The sequence below is a fragment of a genome, unplaced genomic scaffold, assembly GCF_019419815.1.
Source record: "Pyrus x bretschneideri cultivar Hongxiangsu unplaced genomic scaffold, Pyrus_bretschneideri_v1 Contig20, whole genome shotgun sequence".
NCBI lineage: Eukaryota > Viridiplantae > Streptophyta > Magnoliopsida > Rosales > Rosaceae > Pyrus > Pyrus x bretschneideri.
The window spans coordinates 4,285,695-4,304,050 of NW_025999502.1; the positions used below are offsets into that span (position 1 = coordinate 4,285,695).

Sequence of the window (18,356 nt, forward strand, 5' to 3'; positions counted from 1 at the left end):
AAACTGAAACCTTCAATCATCCTCTAGGTTGAATATCAAATCATCACACAACATATTCACCAATCTTTCAACTTTCAAAGTGTTCTTGTTTCCTAAAAATCCTCAATATCTCATCAATGGGTGATGGAAGAAGGTGTAGCTTGTCAATGCAGATGACACAATACCAAGTAAGCCTTGACAATGCGGATGCAGAAATGATCAACGCAGAAGCTAAATTTGCAAACTCGCTTATGCAATATGAGCACCATGTCGAATCTAGTTATCGTGGTTCTGTCACGGGACGTTCATTTCTGTACCATGCCAACCACGGCTATCTCCAAGCTTCCCTTCCATAAAGTGCATGCTTTGTTGATGACCTTCCACCGATTGTAAACACCACCACCTTCCCTCCCCCCACCGTTGCTGTTTTCATGGAACATATCAACGATTTTATCCCACAAAACATTTTTATTTTGATTCATGCCAACTGCACCATCTTCGCTAATAGAAACTCATGCCAAGCATAAAGCAACATCTTCCTCACCGGTCCAATTACGACCTCTAATATGGCCATCTTGAAAAATTTGGAAATAGGAAGAAACGGTAGAAAGAAAAATTGGAAGAATTGTACGAGAAAAGTGAGTTTTGTGTGCATGTTTGAATAAATACATAGGTATTTATAGAGTTTTTTGGTGAATTCTGAGTTAAATAATTTTTTTTAAAATTATTTTAGCCGTTGGATTTAAATTTCAACCGTTAGATCTTTTTTTTTAACGTTAGATTTGATTATATTCGATCTTAGCTGTTGAATTCAATAAATATATAAATATAAAACTAAAAAAAAATTGGTTTGAATCTAGGATCCAACGGCCTGTTGATTCCATTCGTTCGATCAAAAGAGTTGTTTGCTCGCCTGGGAAACGTGACCGACATGCCCACATGGGTGGGGCCCAGTTGGTCTGAGTGCTCGCGTGTCGTGCACGTTTGGCACTGGTGGGGCCCACATCGAATCCTGGGTTATTTTCTGGGTAGAATTTGACTTTTGTTTGACTTTTAGGTTTTAGCCCACAAATTTAGCTTGGGTTGGGTTTTGGGGGGGGGGGGGGATGAGTGGGATAACTAATTTGGCTTTTAGCCCAGGGTTGGGTTTGGTCTAAGTGAGTATTTGATTAGTTATAGATATATGAATAAGAGTAATTCTAGGTAAATCAATTGTTTAGACCAAATTTGCAAATTGTGTGATGTGTCACCAATAGAAAATAAACACACTAATAAACACTTAAGTAATAATTCAATCATCAACAACCACGTCATATTGTTTACAAAATATAGTTTAAATATATGGTCTCCCTGGCATTATCATATGAATAAACTATGCCTTGTGCATTCAAGTTACATTCTGAATGTGCTAGAGTTTTAATCAATGACATGAATCTCAATTGAACTCAGCTTTGAGAAAATTGCCTCGCACCTAATGTCAGAATTTGAGATGAAAGATCTTGAAAAACTAGAAACTGTCTCGGCCTGAATTCAAAATTAGTAATATTATCCGCAAGCGTATTGAGCAATATAATAGAGAAGTAAAGATTTTAAATACCGATACTGTACTTGCAAGTCTTGCATTATTCAGACGATATTCTGGTTCACCAATCGAACTACACCAAAAGGTGTTGCCTACCCATTATCATCTGTGCATTAGATGCAAAGGAGACCTCTGAAGAGGTAATGGAGCCTAAAGTTCCATATCTGAATGTAGTTGGCGTTTATTGTACTTAGCTCAAAGCACTAGAATGGACATCTCATTTGTTGTTAATCTTTTGGCAAGATGCAGCATTACGCTGCATACCACCACTGAATTGGTGATCAAGACATCCTACGTTACGTTAAAGGTATTTTGGATTTGGGTTTGTTCTATCATGGTGCATCTCAAAATACATTACACTCTCTGGTATTTGAAATGATGTTTGCCTTGTTAGTTTGCTAACACGGGTTACTTGTTTGAACCACGCAAGACATCTACTTGAGTATTTACACATTCAATGGGAGTAGTGTTGTCAGAATTATGACATGTGTGATTGTGTAAATGCTAGTAGATTATGTATAGAAATCCTATGAGATAGGTTGTGACATCCCACATTGCCCAGGGGAGTGATCCTTAAATGTATATTCCCATCCTTATCTAGCATGAGACCTTTTGGGAGCTCATTGGCTTTGGGTTCCGTAGGAACTCCGAAGTTAAGTGAGATGGGTGACCACTGGGAAGTTGCTCGTGAGTTTCCAAAAACAAAACCGTGAGGGAATGGTAAGCCCAAAGCTGACAATATCGTGCTACGTTGGTAGAGCGAGCTCGGGAAGTGGCCCCCCGGGGCCAGAATGTGACAATTTGGTATCAGAGCCTAACACTGGTCGTGGTGTGCCGACGAGGACGTCGAGCCCCTAAGGGGGATGGATTGTGACATCCCACATCACCCGGGGAAGTGATCCTTATATGTATATTCCCATCCCTACCTAACACGAGGCCTTTTGGGAGCTCACTAGCTTCGGGTTCCATGGGAACTCCGAAGTTAAGCGAGTAGCGTGCAAGAGCACTCCCAGGATGGGTGACCCATTGGGAAGTTCTCGTGTGAGTTCCCAAAAACAAAACCGTGATGGCGTGGTCGGGGCCCAAAGCGGACAATATCGTGCTACGGTGGTGGAGCGGGCCCGGGAAGTGGTCCCCCCCGGGCCGGGATGTGACATAGGTACTCCTATTTTAGTCCGAATTGGTTTAAAAATTAGATTATATAAACTTAATTAATACATTTGTGTCTAAAAACGTGAGACGTGTAATATTTAAATAATTTTTATGTATCTTTCTTTTTTTGATATTAAATTTTAATGATATTTGATGTAGAAATAGACCCTTCATGTATTTAGCGAACTTTTTATTATACACTAGCCTTTCTGCACTGTGCTAATACGAGTGCGAAATGCCTTTTTTACAATACAGCGCGTTACACGCGACGTGTAGTTTTTTTTTTTTCTTTTTACATTTGTTCATACATAAAGACATTCTTATAATTACAGCATGCTATGCGCAACGTACAATGTTTAATTTTAATTTGTACATTTGTACATGTAAAAAGACATTCATTCATTTTAACCTTTTTAGTTAACAATTTGTAGAAAATTTTGCACTGCTAAATTTAAAATAAGATATTGTAAGCCTCTCAACCTGAGAAAAGAAACGCTCATAAACAAAATGAAGCTAAATATGATGTTCTTGATCGATCTCCTACATCACAAATGCCACAAAAAAGTGGAACTTTATGCCCAAATGATAGCAGACAAATTCATATGTGAATACGCAATTTAAATTGTCATCAAACTCAGTAAAAAAATTGCACAAAAAGACAACCTCGATATACATAGAGAAAACTAACCCTCTATAAGAAGAAAGATCACAATGAAATTACAAACTTGAAGTCCGAATTGGTCACCCAACAGACATCAACATATCAAATCAAACTAAGAAAATAAAATAAAATAATTTCTTGCATTCCTGAAAACGTAGAGGAAAAAAAAAAATAACACAATAGAAATTATTTTTTTAAGTAAATCATCATATTTCTCACAAACTAAACTGTCACATCCCGGCCCGGGCTCCCACCACATTCCGGGCTCAATTCCGCCGTAACACGATATTGTCCGGTTTAGGTCCCGACCACGCCCTCACGGTTTTGTTTCTGGGAACTCAGATGAGAACTTCCTAGTGGGTCACCCATCCTGAGATTGCTCTTGTCCGAACTCGCTTAATGAACTTCGAAGCCAGTGAATATACATATAAGGCTTAGATGATCCACTTTCCTGAACGATGTGGGATGTTACATAAACACCAACATTTGACAGAGAGGTAAAGATTTTAAAGAGAATTCTAATTGTTGAAGCAATAACGTGCTGATAAACGATTACTAATGTCCATAGTGCAAACGGAGAGAATAAAACTATAATTTATATTCTCTCTTGAAGGTATTCATAATATATAACCAACGAATGGTTTTATCAATAGCTGATGCAACTTCAGAAGTTGGAAGAAAGAGTACGTCCACAGAAATTACCTGATTACGTGCTAATTCAAAGTAACCCACGATCAACTTGCGTTTCCAATTCTATCTCAACCAAAATTCACCTTCCAAACACAAAAGTTCACGTCAATTCAAACTTATCATACTAAAAAAACAGAGGAAAAAAATAATCAATTTCACATGAACAAATCAATCTGAGTTCTAACTTAGCTTCTTCCCTCCTCTAAATTTGTGGAATACTCAATTTACATTTGCGAGTTCTTAGAAGTTACTTTATCTTCTCCGTTGCGGGAGTTTATTTGGGATCCTGCACGATCATGTTTCCTTTTTCCACGTTTAATTCCTTTTCTTATTTTCCTTCTGTTTAATCTCTTTTAATTTTTACTTTTTCTTACAAAAGTACCCTTAATAAAAAGTTTCTGTATTTTTTTTTTCAGTTAATGCATTTTTTTGTTTCAGGAGCATTGTTGTTCAATTATTTTTTGTGAAGTCTTGATTCATCAAAATTAACTTCTGACTTTCTAATAATAGAAATATCAATGTACAAAAAGCTACGGGTCAAAGAACTCGGCCCCACTTCAAAGGCTGGCCTAGGGCTGCAAGTTCTTGGTGCCGGCCGCGTACTGGCGTTTACAGTTTTTTCTAATTCGCAAGACTCTTAAGGCATTTGCACCGCCTCTCCTCCCTCACCCCTTCTCTCTCAAAACTCCCCGCCGCAATCAACAGCAACGATGCTCCCATTCTCTTCCACACAAACCAAACCCTCACCTCACACTCCAAATCTCTACCCTTCTTCCCACTCAATCTCTTACTCTCTCCCCTCACCTCCTTCCACTCTCAAACTCCCCAAAACCCACACCCACCTCCATCCCCATCGCCTCCGAATCCGAGCCATCGATGCAGCTCAGCCCTTCGACTACGAAACCCGGATCAAAACCAATTACCACAAATCCAACGCTCTCAAAATCGCCATCCTTGGCTTCGGAAACTTCGGTCAGTTCCTTGCCAAAGCCTTCGTCGGGCAAGGCCACACAGTCCTCGCACAATCTCGCTCCGACTACACCAAAGCCGCACAAAGCCTTGGGGTTTTGTTCTACACCGACCCGAATGATCTTTGCGAGCAACACCCAGAAGTTGTTATCTTGTGCACTTCGATTTTGTCCTCTGAAAAGGTAATCAGATCGTTCCCATTCCAGAGGCTTAAAAGAAACACTCTTTTTGTTGATGTTCTTTCGGTCAAGGAATTTCCGAGGGATTTGTTGTTGAAGTACTTGCCTGTTGAATTTGATATTCTGTGCACCCACCCAATGTTTGGACCAGAGAGTGGGAGGAACTCGTGGGCTAATCTTCCTTTTGTGTATGATAAAGTTCGGATTGGGAATAATGGCTTTAGGCTCAATAGGTGTGAGAAATTTCTAGGCATTTTTGCTAAGGAGGGGTGTAGGATGGTTGAAATGTCGTGTGCCGAACATGATAGGCATGCGGCAGGGTCGCAATTTGTGACACATACAATGGGGAGGGTGTTGGAGAGGTTTAATTTGGAGTCTTCACCAATTAATACAAAAGGGTACGAGACATTGTTGAATTTGGTGGAGAATACATCCGGGGATAGCTTTGATTTGTATTACGGGTTGTTTATGTATAACAAGAATGCAATGGAGCAGTTGGAGAGATTGGACAATGCGTTTGAGGCTCTTAAGCAAGAGTTGTTTGGGAATTTGCACGAGGTTTGTAGGAAGCAGTTGTTTGGGACCGTAGAAGCAGCAGAAGCTCCAAGAGAAGAGCCTGCCCAGCCGCAGAAATTGCTTACGGTTGGTACTCAAAACGTGCACGATGAGACTCCTAAGAAAGGTCACGAAAATGGTGCTCCTCTGAATTCTCCTTCAAGATAATATGCTCAATGTGTGAACATGTCGTGTTTCGTGTTTCATCTTTCGTCTTACTCCTTCAATTAATTGATGTATGACTTTGCGAATCATTGACTGGATTTGATGTCCTCGGGCCAGAAGCCTTGCAGCCTTGCACAATGTAGCACATGCTTTCATGTATTTAAAGTACTTAAGACATATTTCAAATTCTGTATTATTAGTTGTATGATTGATTAATGGAAACATTCTGCTCTGGGTGAAATTTCACATTCAAAGTTGATTTACTTCTGTTTAATATAAAAGTTGTTAGAAGTATTGGGTGTTAATTAATATCTTAAACCATTTGATTTGATCTTGTCCATCTGCTGCCATCTGGTTTTTCAGATGCAATCTCATGGAAAATAAATTGAAAAAAGGTGTGGGTTTGAATGTATATAATAGTAACCTATTCGAATTAGAATCCCCAAAATCTTGTAGATTTTGGTGAAATTGAAAGAAGCACGAGAAATTGGTAGCATTAGATTGTAAAACATCAGGAGCGCAACTGGTACTCTTCATATCTTCTGTTTGTTGACTGCTTATAAAATGTTGTTGCTTTTCACTGCAGATTAGTAAGGAAATGGATTAACATGCTCCGAAGTTTAAGTTTGCACACTGGAAATTGGAAAATAGTTTAGAATATATGAATTACAACTATATGGATATGGATAGCTTAGGATCTGATATGTACAACACTTCTGTCAACATTATACTTTCTGATCGTCTTTCTCGTCTTTCTTTTCATCTTTAAAACAACCAAATTATGGCTGGCTCTTGATAAGTTGATGTCCTCTATTTGTACTCGAATTGCTACATGGCCTTTGATCGCTTCCAAGTATATGTTGGCTTACTATGTGTAACAATCTTTCTTAAGAAGATGGGGAAAGTTATTTTTCTTGTACACACACTTGCAGGAACGGAGCAGCTGCACTAAAGCAAGAGCAACTATGTAGTGTAAATGATCACCCTGAAAGCAGCCCCAGGAATCAAGTGCCGATCTGGCTCTATGAAAGGAGAGTATTGTTGACGAGGAAGTTGGAGATAAGGAGAAGGAACTCATTCAGTTTAAAGTAAGTCCATGAATCAGTACTAGTCGTACTTTTTCTTGAAGAAGTGAAATACCAGCCATATTAGCGGCTCGACTAGGAACTCCGCCTGTGCTGGTTGCTCCAAACTTGTTAGTGTAATTGTCGTTGATAAGTGCGATGATTGAAACATATCGGACCCTTGTACAAGGTGGGCAGAGGACAAGAGAATAGTGAAAGAGTCAAGCAGGTAACCAGATCCATTCTTTGCTCAATCGAATTAGTAATCTATTCAGCGTTGTACCCGAATTGTTTTGTGAAGGACATTGTATCGTGTGTTGTTGGTTGTTATGGAAGGGTTGGATTCGTATGAACTTGTTCTTCGTCTAATGGTTTTTATGTTTCCAGTGTTGAAACTCTTCCTCCCTCCCTGATAAGAAAAAGGGATTACATTATTTGGTTACTGTGGGAATTTTATGCAAAGACTATTTTGGTCGTCTGGACTTGTAATCTCACTATTTTATAGTAGTAGTATAGTACTATCCGGTGTTTTATAGGGCATGCCAAACGAGTCCTTGTTTATGAGTACCACTGCATTGGGAAGCAAACCCTTGGAACGCGATATATAAGATTTTGGGTCTTGAGAAGCAAATTCTTTTCCATTTCTTCTATCAACATACTTTGAATATAGTAGATTATCCACGCCAATCCAATTCCAGACACCAAAGCATCCCTCATTGTTATAATTGGACAATTCTTAAATTCAATGACCAATATAGAAACCGTAATAATGAGCATAAGTTTTATTTGAGTTCAAACTCTTTTGTAACACTAATTCGTCAAGGCGTGTGCTCGTCGCTTGCACTTAAGGTCAAATTATCTTTTTTTTATTTTTTATTTTTTATTTTTTATTTTTATTTTTGGAGAACATGTCAAATTATCTTTGGTCAGGGCATGTGCTCGCCTCCTTGCACTTTTGGATTATCTTTTAACCAACTGAACCCAAACTAGAATCCTCTCAATTGACCAACATTAGAAGCCCCAGAGGCTGGTCCGTTTCTTGGCGCGTGCACAACACGCAGGGGAGATGGCGAGTAGCCGACAGCTTCGGCAGGCAGTGGGCCCCGCGATGCAGGGCAAGTGGCTGAGTCTGTCAAAGGGCAACGTGGCCCTCCTCAGAGCCGTTGGATTTCCAACGGCTAGTTTTTGTAGGCCGTTGGATTTCCAACAGTAAAAAAAATTTAAATTTAAATTTTAAATTGGACCGTCCGATCACAGATCAACGGTCCACGTTTATTTGACCAAAAATTTAAAAAAAAAAAAAAAAGGTCCAATGGTCAGAAATTTGACCGTTGGCCACGTGGCAGCGTGTTGGCTGTTGGATTTGATCAATTTTCAAATCCAACGGTCCAGATTAATTACAACATTAAAATTTATTAAAAATTAATTAAAAAATGTCAATTTTTTTTAAAAAAATACAGAAAAATTTTAAAAAATTAATTTTTTTTTTCTATAAATACCTAACCCTCATCTTCCACCTTACACCACATTTCAATATTTTCTACACTTTCTACACTTTCTACATTTGAATATTTTGTACACTTTGAGAGAAAAAAAATGACTTCGTGGAAGCTCAGTGAATGTTGTGTGAAAATCTTAGCGGAAATCTATTCAAAAAATAGTACATTCGGATAATGACACGTGGCGTGACGAGATTGGTTAAAAATTCTATCCGAAATTAAAACTATTTTTTTTTAATTATTTTATTAAAAAATTATTTAATATTTTAAATGGACTGGGTGCCAGCGCATTTTGTAGGGGTGGAGATCGTTTGTGCCAGCGCATTTTTAGACTAGGTGCCAGCACATTTTTTTTTGGGGTGGAGATGCTTTGGCCTATTACTGTTCATTGAGTCTGTTACTGTTCAATTAAGTGGATAAATGGGCTGGGTGCTGGCGCAAAGTGGATAGGGGTGGAGTTGCTCTTAGGAGAAATTCTTTTGTATTTCAACCGGACCACGTGTCTCTACAGTTAAGAAACAAAAACCACCATCTACACCACTTCTCTTGATTTTATCAGGTTCACCCGCCCCATTTTGTGTCTCACTCCCTCCTACACCACACGCGTAGCCCACCACATTTGGTGACCTGACACAAGAACCTCTCCAATTTGGCCCATATTTTTCAGTCGATCTCACTCGCATTTGCACAGTGTCACTAATGCCGCGAAGCACCTGATCATCCAAACCAAAGAATAAGATCCAACGGTCCGTAAGCTTCTTCCACATCCCATTTCCTCAGCTTCAGGTTCCGTCGGAAGTCCCAAAACTCTCTTCCTGTCGCTGTGCTTTGCGTAGTAGCTTCCCTTCCAACTTCAGAGCTGTTCCAAAATGCTGGCTCGCCTCGCCTCCAATCGGCTCCAGGAGATCCGTCGGATTTTCACTCAGGTTTATTTTCTCTCATTTTCCCTCTTTGTTTTCTCAGCTCCCAAACACTCCCCTAATCTCACAAATTTTCTTTTTTGAATCTTCCGCAGCCTGTCCGGTCCTTCTCCACCGCCCTCAACTACGTGAGTTCCAATCATTTCTTCATTTCGACGTGTTTTCTTTTCCGAAATTAATGCATTAAGGATTGGATTATTGATTGAAATTTGAAACTTCGAGCAGCATCTTGATTCGCCAGGAAAACAATCCAGACCTACCATGGGAATTCTCCGAAGCTAACAAGCAGAAGGTAATCCAAAATTTCTTATTTTTCATTATCTGAAATATGTTTATTTTTTCGTTTGTTTTGTTATTTCTGGAATGCCCCTTTCCATTGTAATTTGTATAAGCATATCATCCAATGGCGATGCAATGCAGTAGCTGCGGCGAAAGACGTGTAATTGTTAAAAGATGAAAAAGAGGAGAAAGATTGTGTAAATTGGTTGTCAATGTGTGCTTTAGGCTGAGCTATTTATGTCGAACATTAAAAGCCTGGATATGTGAGCAAAGTTGTGTATAAATAAAAGGTTTAGGATTTTTTTAGCACCCTCAATTCAAACATGCTGAGCTTCGAATTTACGCATTACTAGAGCCCAATGGGTCGAACGTTCCAACCACGTAGCCAAGTTGAGTTGGTAGAGAATTGGATTGTCCTGTAAGGTTTATATCTCCCCAAGTTATATATCGCATTTTAGAAAGTTTTCTTACCAATTCATATGATGATGATGTTATATAAGTTCTTGAATTGGGGTTCTGAATATAAGCTGTTGGACCATGAGCATTCATTATGTCAATTACTTGACACTTGCAAGATTATTTTTATGTTTATTGAGTTCTAAAAGGTGTTGTCTTTCCACTTTTAGGCGAAAGAGATACTATCCCATTATCCATCCAACTACAAGCAGTCTGCAGTGATTCCTCTGCTGGATCTTGCACAGCAGCAGCATGGAGGGTGGCTCCCTGTTTCAGCAATGAATGCGGTATGTTTGCATGAACGCTTTTTTTGAATGATGTTTATCTTGTTCTCACTTAAGGAGGTGTCTATAGTGCCATTCTCACAAGTTGCTAACTGTTGATTAGTTGCATCTCAACATGCGCTTGACTCATTTAGCATTTATGTTGTTCATATCTGATACACAAGATGTTATCACTTAATGCCTACGAATTTTATTGGGATTATATACGTAGATTATAAATTTGGTGTGCATTATGTGTAGTGCCATTCTTTCTGCATCAGGGGTGGATATGAGGAGCCTAGAGGGTTAGTTTCTATCAGTGTTTGTCCAAGTTAAGTATCCACTTTGTCGAATTGTTCGACTAATCTGAAATTCCGACAAACAAGTAAGGACGATTGATAATTAAAACAAGCATAGATATAATTTCAAAAACTTGAATTAAGTGTTGCCTAATAGTTTAAGAATTGTCCAACTTTTAATTCAGGTTAAGAAATTACATCTGTATTTGCTTTATTACCAATTGTCCTTGAAGTTCAGATTGGTTGGACTGGTTCTACCCCTATATTGCATCACATGTTTGTGAGATCCTAACTTTGCCCTTGAAATGCAATTTGGTCATTAGTATAATATTTTTTTTCACAGCTTAACATGTTAAAAATCTCATTTTTGTGCGGATTCGAAGTTCCAGTTATTGGAAATTAAAGAGGCTTATTTGAAGTTCCAGTTATTGGACATTAAAGAGGCTACATGAACTTTAACTTATTTTTATCGTTTCATGGATGGTCCAGGTAGCGAAGGTAATAGAAGTTGCACCTATACGTGTATATGAGGTTGCAACATTTTACTCAATGTTCAATCGGACTAAGGTAAGAAAGTTATGGATTTTATTATCTATGTATCATTTTGTCATTATGCCAATTTCTGTACCCATGTGCATTTCTTTGATTGGTTTTAGGTGGGTAAGTACCACCTTTTGGTTTGTGGCACAACACCATGTATGATTCGTGGTTCACGAGACATTGAAGCAGCTTTACTGAAACATTTAGGAGTGAAGCGCAATGGTGAGTCTTATGCAGTATATATGGCTTTGAAATCCTTTTTTCTTTTCATTTTAAACCACTCTAAGATAAAATGGCATGTACAAGTAAACTTTGTATTGGCCATGTGCAGAAGTAAGCAAGGATGGATTATTTTCTGTTGGAGAAATGGAATGCATGGTGAGTCTGTTATTAACTGTTTAGTGATCTGAACTTTCCGCTTGTGGCTAGTCTTTAGCACTGGTTTTGCATGATTCATCTCGATCAGGATAAGAATAACAGTAGAAACAAATAATACGTTGGTGAGTAGTGGTCCATGAAACCTTTATTATAACGTCTGGTGATAAAATTTAGAAAGGCAGTTCCTGAAAACTTAAGTTACAGTTTCTGACTGACAAAAGACTCATCTCATGTCAACACAAATTAAGAGTTAACGTTGGTATGGAATTTCACTAGTTGTCCTCACCATCCTGTTATGTGAACTATTCCTTGGTTGACAGCCTGTGATCCTAACTATGATAAGTAACTTCTATCAAACCTCTTGTTATCCACTTCTTTTCTGTAATGTTCCGTTCCTCCAACAATTATTGCTATTCATTTTGAATGAGTGATGCATGGACTCATATAAGTTGTTCGTTGTCTACAGGGAAGCTGTGTGAATGCTCCCATGATTACAGTCGCTGATTACTCCAATGGATCGGAGGGATATACGTACAATTACTACGTAAGTCATGACTTTATAAATTTATTATTACTTGTGTACTTTACTATTTATCAGAAAATTTTGGAATTTATATTTGTATTCTATGTCAATTTCAGGAAGATGTTACTCCAGAGCGAGTTGTGGAAATAGTTGAGAAGTTAAAAAAGGGCGAGAAGCCACCGGTAAGGAAACTAGGTTTTGTTACGTTGTGAAACTTTCCCTCTTCCTAGTTGATGGCTCTTGTTTAGATTATCTATATTGTTGCTATGAAGTGTAATACCATTTTCCCACATGTCCAGCATGGTACTCAGAATCCTAAGCGCATTATGTGCGGTCCAGAAGGAGGAAATACCACATTGCTCGGTGAGCCCAAACCTCCTCCGTGCCGGGATCTTGACGCATGTTAAAACTATGGTATACGTTGTCTCTAATAAAGCAACGCTTGGTTGCCGTCAGGGTTCCCTTGCTGTGAGAACTTGTTGAATTTGTTATGCTCGACCATTTTTTGTACTAAGATGGCAGTATTATCTCTGCCGGTGATGTAATTGTGTTATTTTCATCTTTCAATATGCTGTGGTTTAAGCCATACAGCTTTTTAATTGATATCCAGAACTCAAACCGCCTGAATCCTTGTTTCTTCATTTATAATAACTGAGTTGTCTAAGGTTAAGGTCGTCGTTGTGCGTTGGAAGGTATTTGGGCAAAAATTCTAGTATGTTTTGGTGTATGACGTGCACTGGATGCATGATACATGAATACAACTTTGAGGCTTGGAACAAGATGTAGGTACTTGTACTGTGTCCTGTTTGGCTGCCGAGAAATAGAAAACAAGAAAGTCTGGTAATGACCCTTTTGATTTTCAAGCCTCCTATACTGAATTGCTGCCCCAGAAATTAATAAGATTAACTATTTTTAGCGACAAGACAAGATTAGATTTCGTCAAGCTAAGAATTTGTAAAGTTTAGATTTTTCTTGGTAAGTTTTTTCGGCTGCCAAACACTGCAGCCAAATCTTTTGAAGTGGGAAATTAGTGTTTATTTATGGGAACTTTAACAAAAAGTTTCTGGTACTGTTCACTTTAACAAAAAATCATATTTTTACACTAAAACCTCAATACTGATACTATTCACTTTATCTTTTATTTTGTCCTTATCGTTAAAACTCAAAGTTTTCAAACTATTTTCATTAGTTTTCCTTTTATTTATTTATTGGTTTATGAGTTCTGTCTTACGAATGTAGATTATCCACGCCAATCCAATTCTAGAGACCAAAGCGTCCCTCTTTGTTATAGTTGGACAATTCTTAAATTGAGTGACCAATATAGAAACCATAATAATGAGCGTACCTTTTATTTGAGTTCAAACTCTTTTGTGAGTTGGATTAGTTCAGGGCATGTGCTCGTTCCTGTGCACTTGATCTCGAATCGAATTATCTTGGTCAGGGCGAGAGCTCGCCTCCTTGCACTTTCGAATTATCTTCCAACCAATTGAGCCAAAACTAAAATGCTTTCGATTCATCAAAATTAGGAGAAATTCTTCCCTATCTAGACCGGACCGCGTGTCCCTACAAGTTAAGAGACAAAATCCACCCTCTAACCCACTCCTGATTTTGTCAGGTTCACCTGCCTCATTTTGTCTCAGTCCCGCTTACACCACACGCATAACCCAACACATCCTGTGATCCGACACAAGAACCTCTTCAACATTAGGCCCATAATTTTCATGCCATTTTCCTCGCGGTCGCACAGTGTCACTAATGCCGCGAAGCACCTGATCATCCCAACCAAACGACAAGATCCAACGGTCCGTAATCTTTTCCCACACCCCATTCATCAGCTGGAGATTCCATCGGAAGTCCCAAAACTGTCTCCTCCTCTCACTGTGGTGTGCGTAGTAGCTCCCCTTTGAACTTCGGAGCTGTTCCAAAATGCTGGCTCGCCTCGCCTCCAATCGGCTCCAGGAGATCCGTCGGATTTTCACTCAGGTTTATTTTCTCTCATTTTCCCTCCTTATTTTCTCAGTTCCCAAACACTCCCCTAATCTCCCAAATTTTCTTTTTTGAATCTTCCGCAGCCTGTCCGATCCTTCTCCACCGCCCTCAACTACGTGAGTTCCAATCATCTTTTCATTTCCATGTATTTTCTTTTCCGAAATTAATGTATTAAGGATTGGATTATTGATTGAAATTTGAAACTTCGAGCAGCATCTTGATTCGCCGGAAAACAATCCAGACCTACCATGGGAGTTCTCGGAAGCTAACAAGCAGAAGGTAATCCAAAATTTCTTATCTTTCATTTATCTAAAATATATTTATTTCTTTGTTTTGTTATCTCTGGAATGCCCCCTTCTATTGTCATTTGTATTCGCATATTATTTAAATGACGATGCAATGCAATTACTGCGGCGAAAGACGTGTAATTGTTAAAAGATGAAAAATGGGAGAAAGATTGTGTAATTTGGTTGTCAATGTGTGCTTTAGGCTGAGCTATTTATGTCGAACATTACAAGCCCGGATATTTAAGCAATGATGTTTACAAAAGGTTGAGGATTTTTCTTAGCACCCTCAATTCAAACATGCTCGGTTTCGAATCTAAGCATTACTTGAGCCCAGAGGATGTTGAACTTTCCAACCGCGTAGCTAAGTTGATTTACTAGAATTGGGTTGTCCTATAAGGTTTAAATCTCCCCAAGTTACGTATCACATTTTAGAAAGTTTTCTTAATGATTCATATGGTGATGATGTTATATAAGTTTTTGAATTGAGCTTCTGAATATAAACTGTCAGACCACGAGCATTAATTATGTCCATTACTTGGCACTTGCAAGATTACTTTTATGCTTATTGAGCTCTAAAAGGTGTCATCTTTCCACTTTTAGGCGAAAGAGATATTATCCCATTATCCATCCAACTACAAGCAGTCTGCAGTGATTCCTCTGCTGGATCTTGCACAGCAGCAGCATGGAGGGTGGCTCCCTGTTTCAGCAATGAATGCGGTATGTTTGCATGGATGCTTGTTTTGAATGATGTTTATCTTGTTCTCACTTAAACATACACAGACGGTATATAGTGCCGTTCTCACAAGTTGCTAACTTTTGATTAGTTGCATCTCAACATGCGCTTGACTCATTAGCATTTATGTTGTTCATATCTGATACACAAGATGTTATCACTTAACGCCTATGAATTTTATTGGGATTATATATGTAGATTATAAATACACATAAGAAAACTCTCCTAGGGTCTTTAAATTAGGTCTGATTGAGGGTATGATATGTATTGATGCTTCAGTTCTCACCCACTATGCACCTCAATCATCCATATCTGATCAAAAAATTAAAAATCTTAACCTTATTATGGGACTTGCAAGAGAAAAGTATATGATAGATACCTACTTGAGGTTTGCTTTTTCCTAGATTCACTGGGATGCGTTGAAGTATATGGTAGACACCTTCTTCTTTGCCTAGTTATTAATATTGTATTAATTGTACTTTAAGTTTTTCGGTTCTTGTTATATGCATGCGTATGTGCGTGTGTGTGTATATATATTAGTTGCAAGCCCAATTCGAATCATATTATAGTTGTTAGATCAAACTAAGATTCATAGGTGTTCTGTTAAAAAGGAGACAAATCTGGGGATCAGAGTGATTCACTAAGACTCATTTGCCTAGTTAATTGTACGATTTAACAGCATAATAATGATGCTGTCATCACTACTAAGGAAGTAATCGGCAGGAGTTAAATTATTGAAAGGCCTTAACTGAAAAAAAACTCCTTGAGCATTTTTCGCTGTTTGTTTGAAGGTCATACTTCCAATACCTTAGAATAATTCTAGTCTGACACTTTTTCTTAATTTAGAATATATGAATGCTTGCACAACCAGCAGTTCCTGCTTTCAGTTTATTTAACAAGATGAAAACTTGTTGGACAATGATATTTAACAATTTAAATCTTGTTTGACAGTGATATTTAGATTGTGTTGTTGCAGTATTAATTTTCATCTATAATTGCCAGGCTAGCTATTTGTCTGTTGTTATTTCATAAGTTTTCTGTTCAATTAGGCTGGTGGTCCTTTTGGTCAATTGTTCATCTATCCGTGAGGATTTGTTTATGAATTTGGTGTGCGTTATGTGTTGTGTTATTCTTTCTGCATTAGGGGTGGATATGAGCAGCCTAGAGGGTTAGTGTCTGTCAGTGTTTGTCAGTATCCACTTTGTCCATTTGTTCGACCAATCTGAAATTCAGGCAAACAAGTAAGGACAATTGATAAATAAAACAAGCATAGATGTAATTTCTTAACCTGAATTAAGTGTTGCCTAATAGTTTAAGAATTGTCCAACTTTTAATTCAGATTAAGAAATTACATCTGTATTTGCTTTATTTACCAATTGTCCTTGAACTTCAGATTGGTTGGACTGGCCTAAGTGGAGTTCTATCCCTAGATTGCATCACATATTTGTGAGATTCAAACTTTGCTCTTGAAATGCAATTTGATCCTTAGTATAGTAATTTTTTTTCACAGCTTAACATGTTAAAAAACTCATTATTGTGGTGATTTGACGTTCCAGTTATTGGAAATTAAAGAGGCTACATGAACAGTTTAACTTATTTTTATTGTTTCATGGATGGTCTAGGTAGCGAAGGTAATAGAAGTTGCACCTATACGTGTATATGAGGTTGCAACATTTTACTCAATGTTCAATCGGACTAAGGTAAAAAAGTTTTCGATTTTATTATCTATGTATCATTTTGTCATTATGCCAATTCCTGTACCCATGTGCATTTCTTTGATTGGTTTTAGGTGGGTAAGTACCACCTTTTGGTTTGTGGTACAACACCATGTATGATTCGTGGTTCACGAGACATTGAAGCAGCTTTACTAAAACATTTAGGAGTGAAGCGCAATGGTGAGTCTTATGCAGTATCTATGGCTTTGAAATCCTTTATTTTTTTTCATTTTACACCACTAAGATAAAATGGCATGTACAAGTAAACTTTGTATTGGCCATGTGCAGAAGTAACCAAGGATGGATTATTTTCTGTTGGAGAAATGGAATGCATGGTGAGTCTGTTCTTAACTGTTTGGTGATCTGAACTTTCTGCTTCTGGCTAGTCTTTAGCACTGGTTTGGCGTGATTCATCTTGAATACGATAAGAATAGTAGAAACAAATAGATACATTGGTGAGTAATGGTCCATGAAACTTTTATTATAATGTCTGGTGATAAAATTTAGAAAGGCTGGTGCCTGAAAACTTAAAGTTACAGTTTCCGACAGAGAAAAGACTCATCTCATATCAACACAAATTAAGAGTTAATGTTGGTATGGAATTTCACTAGTTGTCCTCACCATCCTGTTATTCTCACTATTCCTCGGTTGACAGCCTGTGACCCTAACTATGATAAATAACTTCTATCGACCCTGTTTTTACCCACTTCTTTTCTGTAATGTTCCTTTCCAACAATTATTGCCATTCATTTTGAACGAGTGATGCATGGACTCATATAAGTCGTTTGTTGTCTACAGGGAAGCTGTGTGAATGCTCCCATGATTACAGTTGCTGATTACTCCAATGGATCAGAGGGATATACGTACAATTACTACGTGAGTTATGACTTTATAAATTTATTATTACTCATGTCCTATAATATTGATCAGAAAATTTTGGAGTTTATATTTGTATTCTTGTCAATTTCAGGAAGATGTTACTCCCGAGCGAGTTGTGGAAATAGTTGAGAAGTTAAAAAAGGGCGAGAAGCCACCGGTAAGGAAACTAGGTTTTGTTACGTTGTGAAACTTTTCCTCATCCTAGTTGATTGCTCTTGTTTAGATTATCTATATTGTTGCGATGAAGTGTAATACCATTTTTCCACATTTTCAGCATGGTACTCAGAATCCTAAGCGCATTATGTGCGGTCCAGAAGGAGGAAATACCACGTTGCTCGGTGAGCCCAAACCTCCTCCGTGCCGGGATCTTAACGCATGTTAAAACTATGATACATGTCTCTAATAAAGCAAGGGTTGATGCCGTCAGGGTTCCCTTTGCTGTTAGAACTTGTCGAATTTGTTATGCTCGACCATTTTTTGTACTAAGATGGCAGTATTATCTCTGCCGGTGATGTAATTGTGTATGTTTTCGTCTTTCAATATGCTGTGGTTTAAGCTACACAGCTTTTAATTGATATCCAGAACTTAAACCAGCTGAAT

General features: G+C 38.1%; 3 protein-coding genes across 4 annotated transcripts; all 3 read left to right on the forward strand.

Moving 5' to 3' along the window:
* The first annotated feature begins 4,759 nt into the window (after positions 1 to 4,759).
* LOC103930850 (arogenate dehydrogenase 2, chloroplastic) lies at positions 4,760 to 7,474 on the forward strand. Of its 2 annotated transcripts, none has more exons than XM_009340240.3 (2): positions 4,760 to 5,906; positions 6,865 to 7,474. In XM_009340240.3, the coding sequence occupies exons 1-2, from the start codon at positions 4,775 to 4,777 to the stop codon at positions 6,882 to 6,884; spliced, it is 1,152 nt and encodes a 383-aa protein (XP_009338515.2). In that variant the 5' UTR covers positions 4,760 to 4,774; the 3' UTR covers positions 6,885 to 7,474. The 2 variants fall into 2 exon arrangements, with proteins under 2 accessions (XP_009338515.2, XP_048439873.1); XM_048583916.1 differs by having other exon boundaries at positions 4,760 to 5,894.
* Positions 7,475 to 9,123: 1,649 nt separating this feature from the next.
* LOC103930849 (NADH dehydrogenase [ubiquinone] flavoprotein 2, mitochondrial-like) lies at positions 9,124 to 12,780 on the forward strand. Its single transcript, XM_048584026.1, is given in 11 exon segments — positions 9,124 to 9,421; positions 9,511 to 9,543; positions 9,641 to 9,655; positions 9,657 to 9,707; positions 10,321 to 10,437; positions 11,202 to 11,279; positions 11,369 to 11,474; positions 11,584 to 11,630; positions 12,097 to 12,174; positions 12,270 to 12,335; positions 12,453 to 12,780. Coding segments are annotated over 11 exon segments (756 nt in total). The 5' UTR covers positions 9,124 to 9,364; the 3' UTR covers positions 12,561 to 12,780.
* A 1,195-nt stretch (positions 12,781 to 13,975) lies between these two features.
* LOC103930848 (NADH dehydrogenase [ubiquinone] flavoprotein 2, mitochondrial-like) lies at positions 13,976 to 18,355 on the forward strand. The gene is made up of 10 exons (XM_009340238.3): positions 13,976 to 14,136; positions 14,226 to 14,258; positions 14,356 to 14,421; positions 15,030 to 15,146; positions 16,785 to 16,862; positions 16,952 to 17,057; positions 17,166 to 17,212; positions 17,676 to 17,753; positions 17,848 to 17,913; positions 18,031 to 18,355. The coding sequence occupies exons 1-10, from the start codon at positions 14,080 to 14,082 to the stop codon at positions 18,136 to 18,138; spliced, it is 756 nt and encodes a 251-aa protein (XP_009338513.2). The 5' UTR covers positions 13,976 to 14,079; the 3' UTR covers positions 18,139 to 18,355.
* The last annotated feature ends 1 nt before the right edge of the window (position 18,356 follows it).